General features: G+C 43.6%; 4 protein-coding genes and 1 non-coding gene across 9 annotated transcripts in view; 4 read left to right on the forward strand and 1 right to left on the reverse strand.

The window, feature by feature from the left end:
* Position 1: 1 nt before the first annotated feature.
* On the forward strand, positions 2–73 carry trnaq-cug (transfer RNA glutamine (anticodon CUG)). The gene has a single exon. It is a non-coding gene; the product is annotated as a tRNA-Gln (tRNA).
* Positions 74–281: 208 nt separating this feature from the next.
* On the forward strand, positions 282–2,200 carry rbx1 (ring-box 1, E3 ubiquitin protein ligase). Its single transcript, XM_069149580.1, has 5 exons — positions 282–391; positions 1,179–1,257; positions 1,338–1,408; positions 1,858–1,943; positions 2,029–2,200. The coding sequence occupies exons 1-5, from the start codon at positions 314–316 to the stop codon at positions 2,039–2,041; spliced, it is 327 nt and encodes a 108-aa protein (XP_069005681.1). The 5' UTR covers positions 282–313; the 3' UTR covers positions 2,042–2,200.
* Positions 2,201–3,520: 1,320 nt separating this feature from the next.
* Positions 3,521–11,604, reverse strand: st13 (ST13 Hsp70 interacting protein). Its single transcript, XM_069149588.1, has 12 exons — positions 11,495–11,604; positions 10,510–10,558; positions 10,282–10,372; positions 8,831–8,904; positions 8,542–8,608; positions 8,322–8,406; positions 8,109–8,219; positions 7,269–7,371; positions 6,877–6,993; positions 6,239–6,278; positions 5,455–5,543; positions 3,521–4,043 (listed from the first exon to the last, which is right to left on the reverse strand). Exons 1-12 carry the CDS (start codon positions 11,602–11,604, stop codon positions 3,909–3,911), a joined length of 1,071 nt encoding a protein of 356 aa, XP_069005689.1. The 3' UTR covers positions 3,521–3,908.
* Positions 11,605–11,633: 29 nt separating this feature from the next.
* On the forward strand, positions 11,634–24,923 carry xpnpep3 (X-prolyl aminopeptidase 3, mitochondrial). Of its 2 annotated transcripts, none has more exons than XM_069149587.1 (12): positions 11,634–11,739; positions 14,065–14,181; positions 15,030–15,152; positions 15,504–15,691; positions 15,860–16,079; positions 16,994–17,178; positions 17,290–17,352; positions 18,780–18,893; positions 19,003–19,088; positions 19,893–20,076; positions 21,237–21,357; positions 21,499–24,923. In XM_069149587.1, exons 2-12 carry the CDS (start codon positions 14,112–14,114, stop codon positions 21,663–21,665), a joined length of 1,521 nt encoding a protein of 506 aa, XP_069005688.1. In that variant the 5' UTR covers positions 11,634–11,739; positions 14,065–14,111; the 3' UTR covers positions 21,666–24,923. The 2 variants fall into 2 exon arrangements, with proteins under 2 accessions (XP_069005688.1, XP_069005687.1); XM_069149586.1 differs by lacking the exon at positions 11,634–11,739 and adding an exon at positions 12,619–13,982.
* Positions 24,924–25,029: 106 nt separating this feature from the next.
* Positions 25,030–27,627, forward strand: part of ep300b (E1A binding protein p300 b) — a 33,390-nt gene continuing 30,792 nt past the window's right edge. For all 4 annotated transcript variants that reach the window (XM_069149581.1, XM_069149582.1, XM_069149583.1 and 1 more), the window contains exon 1: positions 25,030–26,952. In XM_069149581.1, coding sequence (XP_069005682.1) covers positions 26,859–26,952 — 94 coding nt within the window. In that variant the 5' untranslated portion in view covers positions 25,030–26,858. The remainder of the gene's footprint in view (positions 26,953–27,627) is intronic.

Raw genomic sequence — 27,627 nt, forward strand, 5'->3', positions numbered from 1 at the left:
AGGTTCCATGGTGTAATGGTTAGCACTCTGGACTCTGAATCCAGCGATCCGAGTTCAAATCTCGGTGGAACCTGCGGTTGTAAGTTTTTGCTGCGCTCTTTAACTTTAAAGTGAAATTATATATTTTTTTAAACTACGCGGCAAATACAATTATTCTTCATAACTCGAAACCAAAACCAGCTTCACCTCGAAAACAATCTGGGATTTCATCGTCATAATAATAATAATAATAATAATAATAACAACAACCGGATGTCGTCGATGGCTCTTCCGGTCGAAGTCGCACGTGACGTCAAACTTTTTCCCGTTCAAGATGGCAGCAGCTATGGACGTAGATACGCCGAGCGGCACCAACAGCGGAGCAAGCAAGAAGCGGTTTGAAGTGAAGAAGGTAGTAAAAGTCGCGTAAAAGAGACGAGGAGACACTGAAGAGGCTGTTTGATCTGCGGCGGGAGAAACACCTGCCTTTAGCATGCTAGCGGTTTAGCGTCAGTTAACGCAGCAGCTAGTTAGCTGTTAGCTTAATTCAAACTGGGCATGAATTTGCACTTCTGTCGAGAAAACTACGGATTTAAAACAAAAACAAACAAAAACACGAGAGCATCTCGTCGTGTTCGTGGAAATCACTTGCGTGCAACTTGGCTTACGTAACAACGGCGAAGACGTTTTAACGTTAAACCGCAAAATGCTGAACAACAAACCGCGTATCACCGCCAGCTACGTTAGCTCCGGTAGCTAAGCTGCTTCTCGAGATTTATCGCGATATTACGCGACTTCCTTTATTTTTAAATGCGATTTGATTTCACTTAATATCTTGTGAATGAACGTCCAGACCCAGAAAGTGTTAGTTTTAAAATGTCTACCGTGATTTCCGAAGCTCTTCGGGTTCTTTTAAAGATGTCCTGTTTTAAGAGTTAAAACGTCTTTTAATTAAACTTTATATTTTATTATTATTATGTTTTTCTTTGCTGTCCATCAGGTTATTGGAGCTCATGTTACTGTGAGCCACTTACAGTGTCCTTTAATGGCACTCTGTCCAAATAAAGCATGAAAATATTGTGAATCTAATTAAACATAACGTGAAGTGGAGCTCTAATGAAATCTTCCGAGTTTCAGAGACACCCTGCAGGTGAATAAATGTGTTTCTCAGACCACGTTTGCTGCTGATTCCCTTCCAGTGGAACGCCGTGGCTCTGTGGGCCTGGGACATCGTGGTGGACAACTGTGCTATCTGTAGGAACCACATCATGGATCTCTGTGAGTACACCTGGACATCACTGATTAATGCTGTTGTGCTGCTTTGTTGACATCCTCTTCCTCCTCCTCCTCTTCCTCAGGCATAGAGTGCCAGGCCAACCAGGCTTCTGCAACCTCTGAGGAGTGCACTGTAGCCTGGGGAGTTTGCAATGTGAGTGTCCACATCTGCCTCTTACATCTGTCGCCGATCGGGTTTTCATTTGTCTCCGTCTAAAACGGGTATTAGTATTTCGTAAGGTCTGCGCGTCGCCCCGGGTGACACGGACACGGGTCGTGAAAAGGTCGGATGTAAAACGAAATGATCTTTTATAGCCGAACGCCACAAAGGTCGAGAGCATAATGCTTTTTACGGGTCAAGTGGCCGTAGAAGACCGACACGGTGATTATAATCAGAGATGCACTCGGTAAATGTTTTGGATATATTTGTATATTTAAAAAAAAAAAACAACAACTTGAATTGACAGATGAGAAATCGGCATCTTTTTCTCAACTGATCGAATCAACCCGAGAAGCAGAAGGAAAATCTGACTGACGGCAGTCGTGGGTTTTGAAATGGAGAAATCGTAAACGACAATAAGCACTCTCGTGTCTCTCCCGCAGCACGCTTTCCACTTTCACTGTATTTCTCGCTGGCTGAAGACCAGACAGGTTTGTCCTCTGGACAACAGAGAGTGGGAGTTTCAGAAGTAAGTGTCATCACGTCCAGTTCTGTATTTCAGTTCAGATGGAGAGTGAACCGAACCACCTCATCGTCTCTCTCTGTCCCCACAGGTACGGACACTAGCTGTACTCTTGTTGACGTCTCACTCGGCTTCTGCGAGCGGTCGCCCTCACTGCTTCCTTATTCCCTCCCGCTTATTGTACTAGTTGTTATTTTACACCCTTGTCTTTGTTTTGGTATGTTGTAAGTACATAAATAAACAGGAACGTTGTCACAAACAGAGCAGGGTTTGTTTTTTTGTTGTTGTTTTTTTGTCAACTGTGAATGTTGGTGAGTTTCTGCAGCTGGTTGTGTGCAAAGACTCGCTCTCGTGACCTGGTTAATGAAGCTTCAGACAACACGGCGACGGGAATTTGCTCAGTCAGATGGATTTTGCTGCCCGGCGGGAGCCGAACTGGGCCGCGTGTCGCAGAGCGGGTAATCCTCTGGCCGAAAGACGGATGCTCCGGGTAGATTAGGCGGCTCGATGTCCCTTCATCCCCGATTTAAACGACGGGCTCCGTTAAAGTGCCCACGTGCACGTTCAGTCGGAGTCGACGGCGCCGCCGTCTCGCTGGTTGTTCACAGTAAATATGACAACAAGTTTTTATTAGAGATCAAATAATCAACGGAAAAGTAGAATCCATCAGTTGGATAATTGTTCGATTCATTTCATCATTTTGTTTTATATTTATTCATTTCATTTTCAAATTTGGAAGATTTTTTTTTTTTTGCTCGTAGAATAAAGGACATAATTTGATGAAACCTCCTTTGTGACATTATGACGGGCATTTGGTTTTTGCACTTTTTTTGACCAAAAATGAGCACATTAAAAAAAATGTAGTGTCAGCCATTTTGCCGATAAACTCTTTCTGGATTCGCTGACATCAGAAAAATCATGAAAACTGCTCCCGACTTCGCAGGACAACATGTTGAAGTTGCTTTTGTCTGACCAACAACCCGAAGACGCTCATGACATTATTACGTCCTCACGTTTGAGGATGTGAAACGAAGCAATCTAAAAGAGCTGCAACGACTCATCGTTCAGTTGATCCACTGGAAATTCATTTCCTACTAGTTTAACTCTGGTTGACATTTCTCACCATTTTCAGACTTTTTAAACAAACAGCTAAATAATTTAAAGAATCTTGATTCATAAATAATAATCGCTTTCAGACCTTTTTTTTTTGGCCTTATCAAAACCACTCGCACATTTAGCTTCAAAACGTTTTAGTCTTTCCCGTCCAGAATGAGGCGCAGCGTCAGTAGAAATATTTTATTTTCTGTAAGACGAACCGTTTATTCCAGCGAGAGAATTATAACTCTAAATAAAAGCTGCTGCTTTCGAAGCGTTGCTCGTAAAATTGGACAGTAAAAACTCAAAACTCGGGTCAGAATACCTCGGAGGGCAGAGTGAGTGTCCCGCCGGAGGAGAACGAGGAAATATTTAAGGCTAATCAAGTTTTATGGAGGAAAAAAAAAAAGAAAAAAAAAAGCTCAGGAAATCAGGAAAATACGATGTAAAGGTTGAGAGAACAATGAAAACCGAGAAGGAAGATCAAATCTGTTTTGCTGCAACAGAGGTTTTATTAAATCATTTTTACATCAGGGTCAAACATCAACATCAGTAAGGGTTATGGGGTTGTTTTTCTTTTTTTGCATTTATAACAACGGATCTGATAACAAAAAGTCCCGACAGTTGTGTGTGTGAGCGTTCGGCTCCGTCCCCAGAAGGAAAGAAAGAACCAGAAGGTAAACCGTCACTACGTATTAAATAGCTGTAGAAATGTTTGAGCGAGCGTCCTGCTGCAGGAGCTCCCGGTAACCCGTCACCCGTCCCGCTGTCTGAACCGCACTCACTGAATAACTGTTTGAAAAGCGGCGTTCTCCAGATCGTTCCTCCACGTAGCCGCTCGCCTCTCCGGGTTCGTCCCGTCCTGTCCCGTCCCGTCTACGGCTGAGGGGGAGCTCCAAATTTGGCGCTCAGCTTGGTGACGAGGGCCATGATTTTGGGGTTGTTCTGATACTTGGCAATGTTGGACGGGTTCTGGGCCACGTCCTGGAAGGCTGCCATCACGTCCGGGTCCTGCAGTTCAACACGGACGGAAAGCGTTACTCGTGCATTTCCAAAATAAAGACGGGTGAAATACAGAAATACATTTGTCAGAACAAAACAAAACTTTGAATATGAACCGGTAACGCAGCAGGAGGAGCGTGTTTGGTCTTCTAAAGAATGTCTCTGAACCCACAAAGACGAGGCGCGGCTCTCTAAAGTGTCAGACTCAGGAGGGACGGTGTCTCTGAATAAACCAGAACTACAGATCTTCTTCTTCTTCTTCTTTTTTTTTTAATCTCACTCTTCTTCACAGCGCAAGAGTTTCAGCTCTGTCACGCTCGCAGCAGCTAATGTAGAGAGCTGGACCTGGTGATGTCACCGACGGTCCTCGGGGTGATCTGTAAACCCACTTTGAAACATAAAAATCAGTGAGTTAACTTTGATCGACGCTCATTCAGTCGTTAATATTCAATGTTGGAGAAAAATACCCCGTCTGGATTTGACGTGTCCGGATCTACATGTTTTCACGGCTTTACGTGTTCTCTAAATACAAGGGAATCAAATGTCGTGCAAAAAGGGGTTACGTCAAACAGAAGACGTCCTCCTTCCACCGTTTCACCTTCAAATCTAAAAATGCGTTCGCCATGTCGTAGCTAAATGCTGCCGTATAAAAGATGATCGTTTTGCTGCGGAGTCCAGACAACTTGTGCCTGAACCTCCGCAGGCGACTCTGTGTGTCGCAGGAACAACGTGGCAGGACGTCAGTGACGTGAAGGATTCCTGGATCTCGGCTCGGGACGGACCGCGCCGTCGGTCGTTGTTTTGTGCCGACGGGATTTTGCCTCTCTGGATCTTGAATCTCTCCGAGCGAACATCTGAACAACTCCACGAAATCCACGTCGGCGCCGCCAGAAAGCTCAGAGACACACGATCTGATGTCTGGAGTTAAAACATGTTCCTCCTGTGAACATGTCCCGTCTGAGAGGACTTCAAGAGTCTCTGTGTTTCTGAAGACACGCCTCCTCTGTGTGAGCGAGAGAGAGAGAGAGAGAGAGAAAGAGAGCAAGAGGAGAAAGAGAGAGAGAGAGAGAGAGCGAGAAAGAGAGAGAGAAAGAAAGAGAGAGAGAGAAAGAAAGAGAGAGAGAAAGAGAGAGAGAGAGAGCAAGAGGAGAAAGAGAGAGAGAGAAAGAGAGAGCAAGAAAAAGAGAGAAAGAAAGAGAAAGAGAGAGAGAAAGAGCGAGAGAAAGAAAGAGAAAGAGAGAGCAAGAAAGAGAGAGAGAAAGAAAGAGAAAGAGAGAGCAAGAAAAAGAGAGAAAGAAAGAGAAAGAGAGAGAGAAAGAAAGAGAAAGAGAGAGCAAGAAAGAGAGAGAAAGAAAGAGAAAGAGAGAGAGAGAGAGAGCAGTGGTGTGATGTGAATCATTCATGTTGAGCATCAAGTCACCTTCATGGCGTTGAGCAGCTCGGGATCCTTCAGCAGGTCACCGAGGCCCGGCATGCCAGCAGGACCTCCACCTGGGAACCCAGCAGCGCCTGCAGGAGAACAATGAGGCTCATCACATCTGTCTGATACACGGATGATGAATCAGAGGATTTCTCCGGGTGGAGCCGAACGCTCGGCTGCAACCGGAGACGGCTGCGAACAAAAGAAACGGACCCGTCGTGTTTTAAATGACGCACGGAGACTCTGTTCGGACCGGCTCTTACGTCGGTCCCGGGCGATCGGATCACACAAGTGGAAAGACGTCGGCGGAGTCTGTTCGCAGCGGCCGTCTCGAGGGACGACTGGTACGTACATCGTGGAATTTATACACGTCAATAAACCCGTTCAGAAACATGGAGGTGAAGCAACAAAACCAGGTCCTTTCTACCTGCAGCCTCACTTCAACGCACCGTCCATTAGAAATTTAGGACCCATTTCCATGTTTGTAAATTTACAACGCTACGCCGTCAGGCGTGATCCAATCACACCAGTTCAGGCTCAGATCATTTCATTATTCCCGTTGGGTCTGAGGGTCCGGCTCCGGTGTGTGTTCCCATTACGGACGAGGTCGAAGGAAAATTCAAAAAAAAAAAAAAGAAAGAAAAATGATGTGGTTTGAGCTCGGATCTTACGGCTTGTAACACAATGTGGGAGATCAACCGAGAGATCAAAAGTATGTGCAGGAGTTATGTGACGACATCTCATCCCGTCATGCGATGCACCATCTGGCTTCCACTCTCCTTACCTGGGAAGAACCCTCCTCCGAACTGCCGCGCTTCTTCTTCCTGTTGCAAAAACAGAAGAACGAGACGAAGCTCAATCGGACGCGTTCAGGAGCTTCTGATTCTGTTGAAAATAAGAAATACTGAACGGAAGGAAAGCAGACGACGCGGAGACTTCCGACATAGTTGAAATTTGGAGAGCTAATCAAGTGTTTGATACTCGACCCCGTTTAACGACGGCGACTGGCCGGTCATCGCTTAGCAACAGCGAGTGGACTTGACGGGTTTGTCGAGCCCACATGTTGAAGCTCATCCGTTACGAGTGATGCTGTAGAATAGGAATTTGAATTGTGGTTGTTTCTCAAAATAAAAAAAAGAGCCAGGAGTGGATCAGACTGGATTCATCCGCTCTCACGAGTTGCAATTATTAAGTCTGATAAACCAGCCGACAGAACCTACCGAGGAAACCAAGACGTGTTACACCACGTTACACCACTTTACTTCATTTTATTTCCAAGCTTTGCAGCTGATCAAACCCGGAGACAGTTTTTCCATTTCAGATGGTATTTCCGATAAGACAAGTCTGCCTTTGTAAAACGAGTCTGTGATGAAGGACCCGTTGTTTTAAGAACTCGGGGGAAAAAAGCCCGGAGCAACTCACCCTCTGAGCCCGCGCATGCTCCTCTCTGGCTTTCTTTATCCGCTCTTGTTTCTCTTTGACGTCCTTCTCTTCTCTCTTGCGCTCGTATTTACGTCTGTGCTCCATGATTTTGTTCGCCTGGAAACGGAAGGGAAAGACGGCGAGGATGAAAAAAAACTGCAAACTCACAGCTGGGCGCCTCGTCGTCTGCGACGCCCCCCCCCCCCAACCCCCGGTTGATATACACTGTTTATCAGCGTCGGGGTCACGTGAACACAAATCTGGATTCTCCGCAGTGCTGCTCGTACACATTCAAAGTAACAGATCTGCATTGCTGTGAATACACAATGCTACAAAGCCTCTTTTTTTTGTATTTTATTTTTTATTATTCCGCCTCTTCTCGGGCTCGATACCTTTGGCTGCACCTCCTTCAGCATCGCACTGGCGTCCTCGTCGTAGTCCAGCTTGCAGGCCGTGGCCAGGTCCTTGGCTGCCTCCTCCCAGTGGCCGAGCAGCCTGCAGCGGGACAAACACAGGCAGCAAACAGTATGTAGCGCAGTTCTGTCGGCTCGACCGCCAGACGGCTCACGCAAGCGCGGCTGGTGGAGAGGAACAAAAACACGCCGGTTCACTGACGATTGGAGGACTTGATTTGTTGGAATCGCCCGGCGGGAGATGACGGCCATCTCACAGGTTCACGCGTCACACCCGAGATTCCTCCGTTTAAATCAGCGGAGGTCAAAGTGTGGCAAGTCGCGGTGCGAGCGCGTAAACTGATTTGAAAAGCAGGCGGAGACGAGACACGGATGCACCCGGCTCTCGTGTTTCGACCTGGAACTTTATCCGTCGTGCTTATGGCACGTCGTCCGTGTTACTTCGTGCTGCGAAGGTTTGGAGATTTTAATCGGAGCGGCGGTCACCTGGTTAAAATCAGCTCCTACTTTTTCCGGGCAGATCAGGGTTTCGATGAAGGACTTTCACCTTTAAGCTCCATGTGTTCCACTAAAGGTCCAGAACCGTTCCAGAAACTAAAAGGTTCCTTCAGCTGTTTGTGAGTTTTGGTTCTGTGGCTGTTGAAGCACCGTGCGGGTCAGACTAATTACTCACCTTCAGGTTTAAGAAGCGCTCGTTGTTCAAGGACAAAAACTTTTGCATGCGACAATAAAAAATAAAAAAAAGAAGAAGAAGATAGGAATTGTACGACTTGGTTAACGTTACACAAAGAAAGCAGCGGCGCCGTAGACTTCTCGTACCTGTGAGCTTTCCCCCTCCACTTGTAAGGCTGTGCCGAGTCTGGGTTGATGCTGATGGCTCTGTCGCAGTCTCTAATGGCTGCGTTGGGTTTCTGCATCTGGATGAAGACGCTAACGCAAAGACGACACCCGATTACACTCCAACTCATCCGGAGCTGAAAGTAAAACTGCGGAGCGGTAAAGAACGACCTGAAACACCCCGAGCTCGCTCACCTCGCCCTCTTGGCGTACATGATGGCTACGCAGGGGTTCAGCTTGATGGCTTCAGTGAAAAGATCCAGAGCTTTCTGCAGGTCGCCTACAACAGGGAAAAAAATTAATTTAAAAAAATTAGAAATCACAACGCTAATTCAATTTTGGGCATATTTCTATGTATCTAATCAATATGGGACTGCATGCACGGTTCACTGTCTGAACACAAATATCAACCCACCTTCTCCCAGAGCATTAATGGCCTCTATCTTCTTCTCATTGGCCTTTTCCATCATCTCCTCTGAGACCTGAACACACACACACACACACACACACACACACACACACACACACACACGCACACACACACACACACACACACACACACACGCACACACACGTTCAAACAAAGTCTGTCTGAAATGTAGTTTTCAAACGTTCCAGGCCTTGAATCTCATGAAAGAGGGGTTTAGGGTTGAGTAAATGTAGGCGTGTGTGATCAGAAAATAAAAGGATGATGAACACTTCACCTCGGTGTTTTCAGTGTCTCCCATCTCCTGCGGCTCGTCAGTGTCCGGCTCGATCACGCCTTCGTTTTCAATTTCTGAAAAGGAAAACACGTGAACGCAACGTATCGATCAGAAGGTAAAAACACTGTTTAGAACCACAGCTAGAATCTGGTATTGTGTCATCACACACACACACACACACACACACACACACACACACACACACACACACACACACATTCAAGCATGGCAATCCTTTCTCTCCTCTCCGGCAGTTAAAAACAAGAGAAAATTGTTGTTTTCACCCTTTTTTGTGTTTGTTACGTCGGACAGAGCAGCGCGGTTTCTTCCCGTTTCTGGCAGCTCGCTCCAGATGTGTACTGATGTCTTTATGAAGCTAAATCACCACATTTCCCAAAATCGAAAACTACCTTTTTAACAAACGCGTCACAACTAATTCTGTTCAGCCGTTCTTTTCGGTATATCCGTTACAACCAGATGGAATATAGGAGGAGGAATCTCGGAGTTTTGTATGATCAGCATAAGTCCTTCAACTCGCACGTAAAGAAAGTCTGCAGGACTTCTTTCTTTCGTCTGTGCAATATTAATCAAAATCAGAAGCTTCCTGTCTCGGCGCGATACAGGGAAATGAATCTATGCATTTGTGATTTCCAGGCTAGGCTACTGTAGCTCTTTGTTGTCAGGACGTCCCGGTGGCTCTGAACAGCCTCCAGCTGCAACAGTGCTGCTGACAGGAGCTGACAACAAAGAGCAGATTTTCCCCGTTTCAGCTTTCCTACATAGGCTTCCTATAAAATTGAGGAAAAAAAACAAAAAAAATTCTGCTCCTCGCATACAAAAGGTCTTAATAGTCAAACTCCGTCTTATATCTAAAATATCTCGGTACCCCATAATCCAAACAACAACACTGTGATCTCAGAGTGACGGCTTGCTGATCAGACTCCTCTCCTGTGGGAGCGGCTCCCAGTTTGGGTTCAGAGGCAGATTCGCTCTCTATTGTCAAGTCGAAGCTTAAAACGTCCCTTGAACTTTTCCCTTCACTTTGCTCCCCCTCCATTTCTTTGCCACGGCTGTATGTTGTTTTAACATCGACAGGTTGCTGATGTTATTTTAACACTGCTGACTTAAGGTGGTTGTCTATTATTCTATCCGCCGCAGTTACAGAGTGCATCACGAGGTCCCCGGGTTTCACACTTTTCTCCTGTAACGTTACCTCGACGTTGATTATTTTAATGCCGGTAACTTTTTGTTGGTAAAATGTACCGGGGCCGTGTTCCATTGTGATTATGTACCACAAACAATATGGCGTTCTGGGCAAAATATTTCTACGAAGTCGCAAATTGCCATGCGTTTATAAAAAAAAAAAAACACAGACTTTGGAGACAAGATTATCGACCCGACTCCACAGCTGTGACTGCAGCAGCTTCAGGGCCGAGATGAACAAACGGTACCTAGTTCACTCTCGCCGCTCTCCGACAGCAGGGGAGGCTCGGGCTCAGGAGGTGACGCCGCTGTCGGAGAAGGACCACAAGGACAGCCGCCCTGCCGAGACAAGAGAGCGCGCTCGGTTATTCCTCGCGGTTTGACAGCGGGCACAATGAAATGACTGGCTCGAAAAATAATCAGCAAATCGTCAAAGGTACAAAATAAACAGCACGGAAAGAACATCGAAGTGTCACCTGGCATGAACCCCCCGTCTTGGGTGGAGGAGGGATTGTTGCATCCATTCTGCAATAGAATATTACGGAGAACAATTTGGTTCACGATACAATTTCCCAGATATTTATAACGTTATTTGATCTGCTGAGTAGGCAAAAACGGATATTCCAATGGGTTTCTCCATGTATAACCATTTTTATAATTCATTTCGCAATATTTCTTCATAAACAAATGCATAGTGACAAGATTTAGGGTTATTGCCACCAATTAGTTTATATATATAGAGATTTTTACCAAAACATTTTCATACCGAAGAAGTTAAAACCAGCTAGTTTTGTTTAGGGATGTTACTCAACATTGTTCAATTGCTTAATATTGTTATGCCAATTGACTATTTACTTAACGTGACCTTTTTGTTTCACTTGTCGGCAAGTGAACTGAGCGGTCAGTGGCTCGTACAAAAACCCCACATTTTCCAAATCAAACCTTCGAAAAGGTGCGAATGATTTGTGTGTGTTTTGAGTGGAGTTACTGCCGTTTGTTTTGCATAAATCTCAACTCCCAAACAGCCCTTTAAAAGGCCTCAGATCCAAGGTCAAACTACTCCTCACAAAAAAAACAAGTGCAGGTACAAACACTTCAGAGAACATTTTCATGGATACAACTACAACCTCTACCAGTCTTTCTTCAAAACTTTATTGATGGAGATTATATTCATGTGGCCTCAAATTGAAGTCGAGTCACAGTAGGGTGACTGACGCACACACACACACACACACACACACACACACACACACACACAGAGTCTGTGGTCTCTAGTTTTTAATGGTGGTGGGCGGGACAGGGCACGTGGTAATAAACCTTGCAGTCTGTTTGAGACTTTAATGGTATTATGAAAAACAATTAATCCTCTTTGGATCCCCGGACATTAAGTGACGTCACAACAGTCCGGTCCGGTCCGGTCCTGTACCCCCCCCCCCCCCCATCCCCCCCAACAATACTGACCCCATCAGCCAGGTCCGGAAGAAGCTCATCTCCGGAAGGTGCAGGATCGCGGGGTTGGACTCGCACATCTGCACGAAGCCCTTCAGCTCTGTCACTTTTCGTGGGTCCATGCCGCCGTGTCACATCCAGCACACGGAGCTCTGCATGCGGGAGAAACCGAGAAACCGAGAAAGAAAAACAACAACAACAACAACTCAGCCAAGCCAGGCTTTGTGCACGAGCTCAGGTGCTAATGTTAAAGCGAGGTACGTTGACGGCGCACGCATTGAATGGAGCCTCGCTGTTTGTTTCGCTTCCCCGGGTCACATTAACAAAACAATACTGGTCACTCAAGCTGTGGAAATACTGCAAGCGTTCACAACTAGCAGAAGGAGGAGGGAGGAGGACGAGTTATTTAGTAGAAAGTTTCTGGAAATGTGAATCCGTGACGCGACGACTGTTTGACGCATGATAAAGCCGTTAGCTCGCTGCTAACGGGCCCTGATTTTTTAAAAATAATAATAATAATATATACATATATATATATACACACACTTCAGAGCTGCAAACACACAGTCGTCTAATGGAGAGTAAACCCACCCTATTGAAGATATACACCGTTGACTCTCGAGAAGAGAACCCACGGGAACAGGTCGAGGTTTATCGCTGCTTCGCTGAATGTGACGTCGCTCCTGATGTTTTTTATTCAGGCAGGTTGTCGGACAGCCGGAGACACGGCGGGACATGACGCCCCGAGCAGAGACTGCCAGGCAGCGCTGAAACCCAAAGGCTGAATTATTTCACCACGGTGAAAATACTCGATGAAGTCTTAGCTTAAATGATCGGTAAACAGGCTGTTGACGTTATTGTTCTTATTAGAATTATTGAGACATTTAATGATATTTTCTGTAGTCACACTGCGGTTTTTTTTTTTGTTTTTTTGTTTTTACACCAAATTTAGCCACGTTCATTATGATTAATAAGCGTGAATGAATCAGTAATTTAGGATGTTACCATTAACCTCCAAAAAAAAAAAAAAAAAAAAAAAAAGCCCGTAATGATGCTGGTACTTACGTATGGTCTGCCTGACAGGTCAAATTCAGGGTGAAGAAAATCACTCACAAAAAATGTTACCTCACCATCCGGTAGTTCAGGATTTATTTTCCCTGAACCAAGCCTGTCAGGCAGTAACACGCCAGACAGCTTCCACCAATGAAATGGTTTCTTTTAGGTTTTAAGTCAGATATACTGGACTTTCCAGTACCACAAATAATAAATAGTTTAAATGAATGAATAGATGATCATTCGTGTTTCTCCTACTTGGGTTCCAGGCAGTCCTTGGATTATGCTCGTGCTAATGGGATCAAGTCATTTGATAATCAGTCATTGGTAACTTTTTTAAATTGAAAAATAATTTATATTTGGGAGTGGTTTTAGAAACAAGGGGGCTGTGTCCCACGGGCAGCTGTGGGAAAGTAGAAAATCATATAATTTCTTTTATCCTTTGAAGGGATCTGATGACAGCAACAAATATATAGTCTTATCAGCCTTATTCTTGAAATGGTCTATACCTGAAATATCAAAAGTTAAGGTACTCATTGTGCAGACATTGTCCCTATCAAACATTATCTGATCATAGTTACTGATGCATTAACAGTAAAGCAGTCTTTTGCAGCTGCAGTTGGTCAAGATGATGGAAATTTGAACTATTTTATGACTACTGTTGGCGAGTTGAATCTAAGTCCTACATTTTAGTATATTTTATAAAGTCACCATGAGTGTTGAATGTGAATTAACTTATAGGCTATGGCACCTTTTTACCTTAGCGGTCTCCATGTGCTTTACCCACATTCCCGCTCCATTGGTGGGAGAGGGTTTGATGTCTTTCATAAGAACACTTCAGCATGGAGACAGGAGGACCCAACGATTGAACCGCAGGCCTTATCGATTGGCGTGCAGCCTGCGCTACCATCTGAGCCACAGCAGCCCCCAAAATGAAATTCTGTCTCAAGCTGCAAAACTGGTGAAGTAAAAGGTGCAAAATGCAAAATGTTACGGAGTAGATCTGTCAAGCTGCATGAAATGGAAACAGATAGATTTCATTTGATGTGTCTGTATGTGGATATATTTATATTTTAGTCTCAATAAAAGGATATCTGGATGTTAGTAGGAAAGTACTTTGGAGTACAAACGTCTATAAATGGTGGGTGGGAAATAAGCTGAAGTGCACAAAAATAGCCTAAAAGAACAACAACAACAACAAACAAAAAAAAAAACGATTTTATGACCCTTTAAAGTTTACAACAGTGCCAGGGGTCGAGATATGGGTCTACTAATCATACCAAAGGTGGCGAGATTAAGCTTCTCTGCCTGGGAAACCAAACTCAGGGCAGCAATTTGACAGCCAACACGAATGAGCTGTGGCTAACAGACATGGGAGCAGCGAGCTAACGAGGAGAACTGTCAAACAAGGCAAATATAACTGCTGTATGAGTGGATTTCAACGTTGGTAAGTCGTCACAGCAAATGACCTACGTGTTTTCATGACTATACCTACTTACTTGGCTGACTGGGACACTTCCCGTCTGCAGGGGGATGACATGCTCTGACTGATCGGTGTCCTCCAGTTGCAGCAACAATGTTGCCCTCAGCCAGCACCTTGGTGAGCTCTGCTGTCAAGCTGCTGCCTCGGCGGACCTGGAGTGGAGGTGGGAAATATCAAAGCGTTTAAATCCCCTGCAGTCTACCACAAGGAGCTGTAGCACCAGGCTCACAGACCGATGCATCAGTATGAATAATCTAGTAGTGATTAATAACCTATATAACTGTCAGAAGATATTTTTTTCTATATTCTTTGACTTTGATACTTTAAATGAATTTTAATTGATAATACGTTTTAAGATTTTTGAATGCGGTATTCCTACACTGTTACTTGTAATTCTACTGATCTGACTCCTTCCACCACGACTCAGCTTAACTAAAAGACTTTACTAACGAAATGCTTCGGCCCAAATAGAAAAGTCAGTCCTACAATCAATATCTAATCTAAACAGACAGCTGTCCTGTCCTGTCACACCACATCAGCCAATACATTCGCCACTAAACTGATTAAAAGTGAAACCATATTCTGTTATATGTCGACGCCAATGATTTAAAGAAAGAACCGTCTGTTTCTGAATTTCAAGACGCAGCCTGACCCTTGTGTCAAATTGTTATTTAAGAGTGAGGGCAGGCACTCCTTTACTTCCACCCAATAAGGATTAATCATCGGACTAACAAAGCTCAGCTGATATGGAGTAATGCTGAAGGACGACTAAAGATTCCCATTCGTGTGTTTGGGTCTATTCTTCTGTTACAGTTCAGAAACACTTTGAGTATAGATGTAAAGAGAAGTATGAATCCAGATTACCTCAAACATATCTTTAACATTTCTGCACCACAATGTCTTGTCAATTATCAGCCAGTACAAGACATAACTTATGAGATTCTCCTCTGTGAAAAATAAAATCTTTTGACTGAACAACTGCATGAAGCCTTTGGATGTTTCTGTCCATAGGATGGATCTGCTGCCTGTGCAGAAGCATTTCTGTGAAACCAGGAGGTTTGAAACCAAAGACGATTCCACCTCGGTACCTGGGCCAGCCCAGCCCTTTCACCCACCCGCACCTCATCAAGCATGGTGAGGAGTGTTACATTACATTTAGCTGACGCTTTTATCCAAAGCGACTTACAACACACTGATGGTACACCATCGGGAGCAATTTTAGGGTTTAGTGTCCTGCTCAAGGAGACTTAGGCATGTGGACAGGAGGAGCTGGGGATTGAGCCACCAACCTTCTGATTAGTGTGCAACCCACTCTACCAACTGAGCTACAGCCTCCCCATTGGGTATTTGCAGCGGAGTGCTGCTGACCCTGTAAATGAGTGCTTTTCGGGAAAAACCTGCTTCTTCTTTAGTCATGTCGGCAACAGGCTGAATACACAGCTACTTCTTCAGGGGGTTAGGATTCATGCACTGTCTGCTTCTCAGGGGAGGTGACCCCAGGCTTGAGCCAGACAGAGTACGAGCTCCGCAGGCACCGGCTGGCCTCACTGATTGAGGCCCAGGCAGACAGACTGGGACCTTCTGCCTCCTCCAGCAACCATGTGGTCATCGTCTTGTCCCATCCGACTCGCTACATGAGCAACGACATCCCGTATCCCTTCCACCAGAACCAGGTGAATGTTCCCTCTGAGGGATTAATAAAGTATCTATCTATCTATCTATCTATCTATCTATCTATCTATCTATCTATCTATCTATCTATTTATCTTCAGTGGAAAATGTGCCCTTGTCGATTGACATTCTAGTTGTTTGTAATTTTATCGAGGCTGTATGTTCCCCAGGATTTCCTCTACCTCAGCGGATTCTGGGAGCCAGACAGTGCCTTGGTTCTTCATGGGAAGGGTCGACCAGACCAGGCCATCTTGTTCGTCCCCCGCAGAGACCCGGGGAGGGAGCTGTGGGACGGGCCCCGTTCAGGGAAGGATGGGACGGCTGCTTTGACCGGCATAGAGAGAGTTCATAGCATAGAAGAGCTGGGTGTCGTACTGAAGAGCCTCAGAGGTGAGTGGATGGGAGTCTCTGAAAGCCGGCTTCACATTTCTAGACATAGTATCTGTAGTGATGCCGTTTTCTAAATAAAAACAAAACTAAAATATACCTCATTATGAACATAAGATGTGTCTAACATGACCATTGGATGAAAAAAATATATTTGGACAAGCAGCACAGTGGTTAGATTATTACTTCTCCTTTGACAAGAGAAAAGGATTTGAAGATCAGTGATAACCACAAAATTCTGCAAATGCGAAACTACCAAACGCTCTTGACTTGCGATGCTTGAGTGTAACTTCTGTAAATAAAAAACAGAGCTAATGTGAGTTTAAACTCTGGTATACTGCGTCTTTCTCCCATAGGGTGGATGTTCCCGTCCTCAACAGGTGTTTAGCTACGTAACATGTAAACCAACAAAATAATTCATGACAAGCCCCTTGCAGGTAGAAAAGCTCGCTGGCCAGACATGCTAAAGTTTGCGGTGTACGTCAGAGCAGACAAGCACAGCGTTTACTTTCTTTGCTCTTGTGTTGTTTTGTCCTGAAATACTGCTCCTGCCAAAGCTTCGCTCAAACTGCTGAAGGTTTCAACATGTGAAGTAAAAAAAAAATCCAATGCCTAACAAGGGCTGCTGTGCTTCGTAATAGCTGCTAAACTGTGACTGGACACCTGCTGTTTTTAGAGAACATCTTCCTCTTACTCAGTCGGCGTCTTTAATCTGTCAATGTGTGTTGAAAGGCAAATATCACTGAAGTGTCACATGTTCAAACCAACATAAGGGGACAACATTTTCATCTACAAATTTAACAACAAAAAAAATCTACAAAAAAAACAACAACAAAACAAGGTGACACTTGACTGCTAAAAAATTAGGACTTGACCTTTGTTGTTATCATTTTTTCTGTACTCCGGCGCCCGTCCAGCCACCTCGCTGTGGTATGACAGCTCTCAGCCCGCCCACCCGCGGCTCCACCAGGCTCATGTGGCCCCTGTGCTGAAGACGGGGCCGACACCATGCTCCCTCAGACCCCTCGTGCACTCTCTCAGGGCCGTCAAGAGCTCAGCAGAGGTGGCGCTGATGCAAGAGGCGGGTCGCATCTCAGCACAGGTGTGTGTCTGTGTCATTTTTTCATATTACTCTGTATTAACTCATCAAATCTGTGTTAAAAAAGACAGATTTAATCGTGCACTTGCACCAACTCTGATGTTCATCTTTCAGGCTTTCAGGAGGACGATGGCTCTGTCTCATGAAGATGTGGATGAAGCAGTGCTTTTTGCAAAGGTAGCTGAAACTCTTTGATAACCACTGTGTGACTCTTCACTGTCTCTCTCTCTTATCATGTGTTGTCTGTTACTATATCTGTGTCTTTCTTTGATCAGGCACATTATTTAAACAATATCACCATAAGTGTAATTTATTGATTATTCAGTCAGAGCAGAAGTGTTCAAATGTTTCTCATGTGGACTGATGAATTACATTAAATGTCTTCAGTGGAAAAAACGTTTTATATACACTATTGATAACCGATTGTTAAGAAGTATTCAATGATAATCACACAGAAGTTGTCGTCTTCATGCAGCTCCAAAGGGTTTTCCCTTTTATTATGAGACTTAACAACGGTGCTGCCCCCGAGATGTTTTGTACACCACTTGAGCCAAATCATTTTGGAGAGTATCAAATTAACAAAATGACTTTTCTCAGATCTAATGGTTGTATTATTTCCCCAGCAGACTTCTTTAGCAAGTTATGTCTTTTAGCTTTTTGAGTGTTCTTTGTTTATTATCTGCTTGAACTTTTACAAAAAAATGTTGAAAATGTACACAGATATGGTAATATTAATGGTCCAAAATGATGTGAAATTGAACATTTTTGACTGAAAAATGTAAAATTCTTCCATAAACTTCGGGAGAGAAACTTCATTTTTAAAGTGAATTATTTTATCCTTTAAAAATCAACATAATTACTAAAAACTGCAGATAGTACAACATTTTCATTTTGATTATCATCATGGAACATGAGATGAAATGCAGGATCCACAGGATCCTCGTTCAATTTACGAGTAAAACAAATTAACTTTATTTAAATTATATACAGGAATTAAACATCATCTGTCTGTGTATTTACATAAAAATCTATATATAATGAGTTAAATTACAATGTATTAAATTTAAATACTGTATGTTATTTAAAGGTAGCTGAACCACAAGGTATCACAGTTACTGTATCGTAGTCAGACCGCAGCTACTGAGATCTGCTGAGATCCTGAGCTGCAGCACAGTTTAACTGAGGAGTTGATTTGCACTGATTGTTTTCTTCATGGTGGAATTTGCAATAACTGTGGTACCATGATGTAGTGTCATCAAGTAATTTTTTATTTAATTGATCATTTTGTATAAGATTTCATGTATCTCAAGGCCAGATGATGTAGGTATGTAAGTATAACAGCAGCCGCCAGAGCTCAGAGATCAACAAGCCAGACTGTAGTTACTGCTGTTTGGTGTGTTTTTATGGCCTGTGTTGTATTGAACAAATCTTATTGCAAAAATATTTTTATGCCACAATAACTTTTAATGTTGTAAAACAGGTCTTACTTCAACTGTGACCAAGTATTTAGTCGCTGCATTTTGCCTTTGTTTTAATGACAGGATACATTAAGCTCACAAATACTCTCAAGTCAAAAGGCCTTTCTGAACACACTTTTTTTCCAGTTTGACTATGAGAATCGGATCCATGGCGCCAACTTCCTGGCTTATCCCCCTGTGGTGGCTGGAGGGAATCGAGCGAACACTCTGCACTACATAAATAACAACCAGATTATTAAGGTAATAATTTGCATCCAAGGTGCAATGAACACATTATAGATCATTAAGCATCCTGAGACTAATGAGTTGTTCGTGTATTGTATGTCCTCCTCTTTGTCTCTTCCCTCAGGATGGTGAAATGGTTCTGCTTGATGGTGGCTGTGAATACTTTGGTTATGTCAGTGATATCACTCGAACATGGCCAGTGAACGGAAGGTCAGTTTGACAAAATTATCTCAAGTTCTACCTCTATTGTGTTGTTTTACCTGTATCTGTATCTTTAAATGCTGCTGTAGAGAAAAAATGTCCCCTTGCGGGATTAATAAAGTAACTATCTATCTATCTATCTAAAATAATATAAAATGTTGATACACAATATCTGGCTAGACATGTGATTACACAAATCCTTCTTAAAATACTAAATCTACTTGGCAGCAAAAGTGTCAGTATACAAAAGTGCAATTTCCTTGCCATGCATAAACACCACACTACATATATATATACTTGCAACATGTACTGCACATTTTTAATCTGCGTTGGTAAACACAGAGCCCACCATATTAAAATAATATATCAAAGGTAGCTGATTTAAAAACAACCTTTCTATATCCCCTTGGCATGAAAATCTAATTTTTCCAGCATGTTGGAAATATAGCCAAAGAAACATAAGTATATTGGTTGTTTGACTGCTATAATCAAAGCTTTGATGGCCTGGGTTGGATCTGGTCTGGGTGACTTCTCTGAGACTTGAGGCAGAGATTTGAAGATCCAAGTCAAACTATTTAATCACGTGTTTTAGCAATTCCAACGTGCTAATGAAGCCGTGTCTGTCCACCTCGGTCTCAATCTGGTTTTACTGAACACGTTATTTGAGGTCTCTTGATTTCAAGGCCCCAAAATGAAAAGAAGCTGAATTACTGCATGTTTGAGCGTTATTCTGTCACCAGTCACACACACACACACACACACACACACACACACACCTTAACTGTCTGCTGCCCTTTACTTCCCTCCTGCCAGATTCAGTCCTGCCCAGGCTGAGCTGTATGAGGCCGTCCTGGAGGTCCAGCACTCCTGTTTGTCTCTGTGTTCCCCGGGCGTCAGTCTGGATCACATCTACAGCACCATGCTGGCTCTGTTGGGACGACAGCTCAAGCAGCTCGGCATCCTCAAGGCCAGCACCAGTGATGCTGATGTGCTAAAGGTAATAAACAGAAAAACAGAAGGTGTTTAGATTCTAACTGGTCGATCAGGGATTGTGGAAAAGGTCATTCTTTCCGTAACAAATATTTCATAAATATCATAAAAGTCCTGTGTAAATGGGATTTTCCGGCATGTAAACTTAATGTTCCAATGAAAACAAAATGGTTTTAATGTTTGTAGATGATGAATGTAGAAGTCCAAAAATGAATAGCCATTTTTGTCCTGAATGTAGCCACTAATTATGGGTGAGTGGCCTCTGAGCACTCTTCCAGCCAAACACTCTCCATGAGGCTGAATTTCATATCAAGTGATATCCACTGAAATTCTCAATATTTTAGCCAAACATCCTTTGTAATGCAACTGCTAGCTTGTCATTCTTGTTTAATATAGATAATATTTGATATTTCAATCTCATGAAGTCAGCTATACAGTTGTGAAATTACATAAAGCCTTAAATCTGCCTGATATGCAGTAATAAAAAGTTTTGATAATTTGTTTTCAAAAACCTTTTGAAACTCTTTCATAGAATTATTTATGTAGTGGCATACCTGAAGAAATTTAAAGAATAGGTCCAAATGTGGCTGGACCATGTACATGTGTAACGTTAGAGTGCTTTTAACTTGAAACAAGGGCTCATAATTTGAAATGGATACAGGAAGTCGCAGCAATTTGCTGACCAGTGGTGAAACTTTATCAGGGACACACATTTGGATTCATAGGGCTGGTCTCTGCTGTTATAGTCCAGACAAAAACTCACTGTGTTGTAACTCCTGTTGTCTTTTCAGTCTCAGTTGGGGGTTTAAATATTTTGGCTGATCTGAGTTTGTTCCTCCAAATAACTTGTCATTCAAGCTGTAGTTTCAACAGCACATTTTGATTCTTAAAAGGTCCATGTTTAATTTACGATCACATTTATACTGAACACAGATGATCTCATGTGGAGCATTTTTCCATATTACACGTTTGGAATTTGTGCACCTTGGATTTGGTTGTTTAGATGCACCTGACTTCAGCCGCGCTCTGTTAAAGCAGGAAGAAACTGTTCCGGTGAGGCTCAGTTCACACCTCATTCATTCAGTGGCACCACTGAATTTCATGTTTTTAATATTTAGCAACAAACTGAGACAGCTCTGGGTTTAGGTTTCTTTTTGTTTGTCCCAGGCTGCACGCCGGTACTGCCCCCACCACGTTGGCCATTATCTGGGCATGGACGTCCACGACACTCCTGAGCTATCCCGCTCACAACCTCTCCAGCCAGGGATGGCCATTACTATTGAACCAGGTATAGAAAAACTATATTTTTGAGGAAAGCAAGTTTCAAAACTCCAAACTCCTGCACATACACTTAAACTACCTTTCCCAGTTACCGGTATGACTCATGTGGTTCTTTGATTTTCCACTTTTCCTCCCTCTCTTGACACAGGGTTGTACATCTCTGAAGACAACGACCAGGCGCCAAAGCCTTTCCGCGGCCTGGGTATCAGGATTGAGGATGACGTGGTGATCCGGGACAAGAGCGGACCTCTGATTCTGTCCTCTGACGCACCAAAGACCATCGCTGATGTGGAGCAGGCCTGTGCCCAGAGATAGGACAGGGAGGGACAGAAAGGTGGCCAAGTAAGCCACAGCCTTGATGGCAGACGTGTCTGTGCGCTGTGCTTTTTCAGTCGTCTCCACGGTGACAATATCATCAACTCAGGGCCCAGGTACATAAGAGGTGGGAACACACTGTAAGACTTTAATTTTAGTCTAAGCAAAGCCTCAAAAATTTAGGAATCTGACGTGGAAGATCATAGCTTCTTTTGTATGATTAAAGAAACCTGCGCACGTGATTTCATGTTTGTGGTCCTAAACAGCAAATATAGCAGTTGTTACCGGGAGTAAACAAGTCTCACTACACTGCTCAGTCTTTGAAAGGAGGAGGCAAGATGCAAAGGAACATCAAAAACAGACCACCAAACAATCAAACGTTACGTGTGCATCCTGTTATGGTAATGAAGACCTCAGTATTGGCAGTAAAGGCAGATTTAGTGCAGGGAGGGGTTGGGTTGTAGCGTTAAAGCTTACACATGTACACGCTGAAGCTGACGTGTTCCTTCTCAAACATGTAACTACTCATCAGGGCTGCAGTGAGACAGGATGGACATGAATCCTGATCATGTAAATTACATCTGACATTGTAATGGTGCTATCTTCAATTGAAATCTTGCACTGAACTGTTACCAGTTAACCTCTTGCATCAAGTATACATTTCCAGCTAAAGGCCCAGGAGTTCGATACAACAACGATGGAAACATTTGCGCTCTTAAAAATCTTTTTGCGCCACATCATGTTTTTCAGGACTGCCATCAAATGTTTGTTATCTCACTCACTTCTATCTTCCCAGCTCATGCTACACTGCACAAGATCAAAACACCAAATACTGTGCATTGTGTTGATGGACGAGCAGGAAGATTGAGAATTATCACGCCATGCACACGTCTCACACCTGTGTGAAACAGCTGCTTCTCATAAACCTGGATTGACGGTAATGATGACACCAATCTGCTGAAATTGGAAAAGGTGTACACTGACGAGAGTTTGACTGCTGTCGTGTCTGCGTGTTAGGATTTGGTCTTTTCAGTTGAAAGAAGAAATGTGATCACTTTAAAAGAAAGTGGTGTTTATACTATATGTATTAAATATTCTTTCATAACTAATAAATTCAGTTGGTTTGACTTATAACGGATGTCTCATCACGGTCACATGGGCAAAGACGTGGGAGGAACTTCCCCTGAGTCACTTTTTTGACAAATACACCATCAGCAAGCATAATGGGGTTTTAAAAAGTACTATCTGTTTGGTACTTCACGTGTTTATAAAATTGGAAAAAGATTTTTTTTTTTTTTTAAGTATTTGGGACAATATTTATCCACCTGAAGCTAAACTTTTAACATGAATCTTAAATCAAATGGCTAAAACAGAACTAATTTCCCACAAGACAACGCAGTGTGAATGCTGAAAGCTGAAATCATTTTCTGAGAATACCTATAAAAAAAAAAAAGCTGAAATCTGAGCTGAAGTTGCTGAAAATTGCTTGAATAAAACATTACAGTGCAGCATCAAAACTTAGTAGCTCAAAGCAGAATGACTAAAAACAAGCAACTGAAGAATCAGAGAAGAATGCAGACCCTTGGCAGTTGAAAGCTGAGGAAAATTGTGTGCAACAGGAGTCTCAAAGCTGTTTGATTGCTTTTTGATTGCTTTTTAAAATGCCACTCTAAAACTGTGCCGTTTATCACAACAGAAGGCCACAGATGTCGAGAGAGTGTGCATTTAGCAACCGCAGACCACCTGCAGGATCGTCTCAGACCAGACGGCCGATGCAACAGTTTTTATTTTTTTTTATTTTATTTTTTTTTACTTTACCGATGAATTTCTGCACAAACTGTCTCAGGGAAGCTCATTTGATTGGTCATCTTCCTCACTGGGGTCTTGACTTGACTGCAGTTGGTTGTTGTGATGGACTTGAGTGGGGAGATGCTCGCCTCTGATGGCATCTGGCACTTTGAAAAAGTTTTTCTCTTCATGGATGAATCCTGGTTTACACGGTACTGGGCAGATGACAGACAGCGTAGTATGGCATTGCGTGGGCCCGTGGTGGTGGTGGTGGTGGGGTTTCGGTATGGGCAGGCATAAGCTTTGAACAATGAAACGGTGCACAGAGATATGGTGACAAGATCTTGGGCTCCATTGTCTCATGTTGCTGCATGATAATGATAATGAACAGCCCCGTGTTTTAAGGATCTGTACAGAATTCCTAGGTGAAAACATCCCACTTCCTGCATGACCTGCATACTCACCAGACATTTCACCCATTGAGTAAGTTTGGGATGCCCTGGATCAGCATAGCAAAAACAATAAAAAAAACAATAAAACAATAAAAAAAAAAAAAAGGGGCATTGTGGCGATATTGTGAAACTGTGCCTAAGACTGTAAAAATCAGACAAACAACCCCAATGAAGATAAAACTGCGTGTGGCCTTTTATTGTGATCAGTCTACAGCACAAGGGAGCAATGTTCCTGCTGTTTAATCAGCATCTTGTTGTGCCACACACCTGTCAGGCGGATGGGTTATTTTGGTAAAGGTGAAGTGCTCACTTAATCACATTTTAACACGTTTGTAAACAAAAGAGAAATAAATCTTTTGTGTGACTGAGGAAATTTCCTCGATTTTTATTTTTTTTATTTTTTCTTCTACATGAACTGGGCGCGACAACAAAAGTGTTGCGTTTCTGTTTTTGTTGAGCGTAGAAAAAGTGTCGTAAGATTGAAATCAAGCGATCGCCTACGGAACCGGCTTCCGGACACTCCCGAATACTTACGAAGACAGCCTCCCCTCTTCTTCCCGTCCTCCCTCCTCCTCCCCTCCCTCCTCCCCTTCACGCCTAATGTTGCTGTACCTCAAACCCTCCCCCCGTATCAGAGGACTAGAAACAACAAGCCGCCATTTTGTTTGTGCGGACAGACCGTCAGAAACCGGAGGAGATAACCGAGAGAAGGAGCGAGTCCGGCTACCTACGGCAGCCGCTCCGGGAACCACCGGGGGGAGGAAAGAGCGGTCAAATCCTGTCCGTGATAATCAAGAGAGAGAGCGAGCGAGAGAGGAAGCATCGCGAAAAAAAGATAAGACGTCAGTGGGGGGGGGAAGAAGAGAAAAAAAAAAAAAAAAAAAAAAAAAAAACCCGACTCGGTGACATAGGCTCGATTATATGTGTGCATGAGAAGGAAATACTCCGGGAAAAAAAAATATATCCAAGGAAGCGGGTGTTTTACGGAGCGGAGACGAGGTGAGAGGCGGAAGGAGGGCTCGATTAATATAACGAGGAAGAAGAAAAAAAAAAAAAAAAAAAAAGCTACGAAAAAGGGGGAAAAAACATCAACATGAAAAATCAGTATGTGTCCGTCGCGGAGGAAGGAAAGAGCCCACATAGACAATTATATAAATAAATTGCTGCCGGGCAGAAGGGAGAGGTGGAAAGAAAGACGGGTTTAAAGAGAAGAAGGGGAAAATTGCCAGGATCAACACGAAGGGGGGCATTCACCATCACAAAGAGTCAATGAGAGGATTTTGTCAGCCCAAGAAGATTTTATAAGGGGGGGGTGTCAACATTATTGTGCCGATCTGAAGCTTTTCGTCTCCGAAAATAGCCATAATTTTTTCAGCGATTTGCCGTCCGACGTTTTTTTTTGTTTTTTTTTTGATAACATTTTTCGCTTTTCTTGGTTCCGAAGCTTTTTCTTTTTTCTTGTTTTTTTTTTTTTTCTACTCCTTCGCACGGGCCGAGAACATCCTGAAAACCAGGTGTGTGTTTTGAGGATGTTTATCACGCTTTTCATCGTCTGAGATTTCAAGTGAAACACCGGAGGAGGAACCCTCTTCAGGAGCGCAAAGTAAACCCAAACGGAGCGTCCCTCTGCGAAATCAAACTAATTGGATCAATCTTTTTTTTGACTGTCCGCTGATTGGAAATTAGCGGCCGCGATATCGCCCCTCAAACAACTATCCTGTCCAAAAAAAAAAAAAGGAATAAATTCTGCACGCCGAGAGATTTCATAAGATTTCTCAGTTTTGCCAACCGTGCTGCTGACTGCAATAGCCATTTTTTTTTTTTTTTTTTTTTTTTCTCCGCGCATGGGGTTGCAACAACCAAATGTGCAATAATACGAGTCCGATCTTTCCGATCCCAGTGCCTTGCATGGTCCAACAACCGAGTGCACAGTTTTAGTCAGCGTGCACATGCAGAAGAAAAGTCCTGCATGGAAATAATACATCCGCAATAGAGAACATTTTTTTTTTTTTTTGTGTGTGTGTGTATCTTGAGTAGCTGCAAAGTGCTGCTCGGGTTCCTGTGTTCCCGTCTTTCTGCGGAATCCAGATACTGTTAAAGCCAGTACAAGTTGTTTTCTGGAGAGTACCACACACACACACACACCGGCCGGTTTGCCTTGTTGTTGTTGTTGTTGTTTTTTTGGTTGCTTTGGAGATAGTAAAGGAAATCAAGTGGCCCGGACGGCGGTGAGATGCCTGGCCAGGTGAGAAAAAAGGTAAACGCACCCGAAGATTTCATAACTGTTGCATGAGAGAGAGAAAGAGAGAGAGAGAGAGCAACCTCCTGGAGTTCACACACACACACACACGGACCCTCCTCGGCTTGTGTGTGTGTGTGGTGGTTGTTGTTGTTGTTGTTGTTGTTTTTTTGGAGGGGATCACGATTGTCAATTTTCGCGTCCCGACCAAAAAAAAAAAAAAAAAAAAAAAGACTCTTCTTCCCCCCACGGGAGCGTTTCTAGACCTGAAATCGAGGATTTCTCCGCTGACGATGGCGGAAAGGACGGAGCGCGGCGCGGAGGACGGATCCCGGGACAGTTTTTGTGTCGCAGAAGAGGCTACATGAGGTTGTCGGAAGGCCGCACGCTTTTGCCCTTTTTTTCGCCGACTCCACCTTCCCACCTCCTCCTGTTCAAATCTGCGAAGAAACAAAATCTCCGACAGGGGAGGGGGGACTGATATCTGCAAGGGAGGAACAAACCCCGAGAGAGGGAGAAGTGAAAGAGTTCAACGCTGCTTGTCCTCTTCCCCTACCGTCCCCCGAGCGGTGGGGGGACCGATCCAGAGAAGCTTTTGAAGGGAGTAAAAAAAAAAAAAAAAAAAAGGGGACGACGTTTGCCCTCCGTGGATTTACAACATCTTTTTTTTTTTTTTTTTTTTTTTCTTTTTTTTTTTTTTTCCTCGTCAAAAATATGGCCGATAATGTCCTGGAGTCCGGCCCGCCTTCAGCCAAGAGGCCCAAGCTGTCCTCTCCGGCACTCTCGGTGTCTGCCAGTGATGGAAATGGTAAATATATCGCGTGCATCGCTTAAGCTGGATGGGAAAGGGAGGGAGGAGGGAGGGGGGGAAAACAAAAACAAAAACAAACAAACAACGTAGCTTTGTGCCTTGTTGGCGGATTAATTACCGGCCGGTGTGTTGTTGTTGTTGTTGTTTTTGAGGTTTCTTTATAACATCCGAGCTGCCTTTTTTTTTTTTTTTTAAACCCGTAAAGTAAACTCTCAGCGTGGGTTTTAATTCGTGCTTACGGTTGAGCTTTGAGGTCTGTGAAGAGGAAACGTGTTTTCAGAGATGGCGGCAGGGAGCAACTTTCCAACACTTTGGTGTTTTGATGCGTTAGCATCAACAGGCTAACTTTAGCGACAACTACGAGATCCACGCCTCCAAACAATGGAAGAGTCGAGTCACCCCGGGTTGTTTCCAAGTTCTTCCGAGACACTTTAAAACGCATTGAAAGAGAGAGGACGCGTGGTTGTTTTGTTTTTTTTATTTATTATTATTATATATATTCCGTAAAAAGATAAACGAGCGTTTCTTTAAAAAAAAAAACCCGTGTTTTAGGAGGAAAGTAACGGTACCCGAGCGAGCTTAGCGAGCTAGCCGGTCCGAGGACCTCCTCCGGACCGGCTCAGCTGAGCTCCGGTTAAGCTGGCGAGCAAAAGCAAACAAGAAACCCACTTT

The sequence above is a fragment of the Embiotoca jacksoni genome, unplaced genomic scaffold (assembly GCF_022577435.1).
Source record: "Embiotoca jacksoni isolate LCO1_2020_lvr unplaced genomic scaffold, fEmbJac1.0.p SCAF_15, whole genome shotgun sequence".
NCBI classification, from domain to species: domain Eukaryota; kingdom Metazoa; phylum Chordata; class Actinopteri; family Embiotocidae; genus Embiotoca; species Embiotoca jacksoni.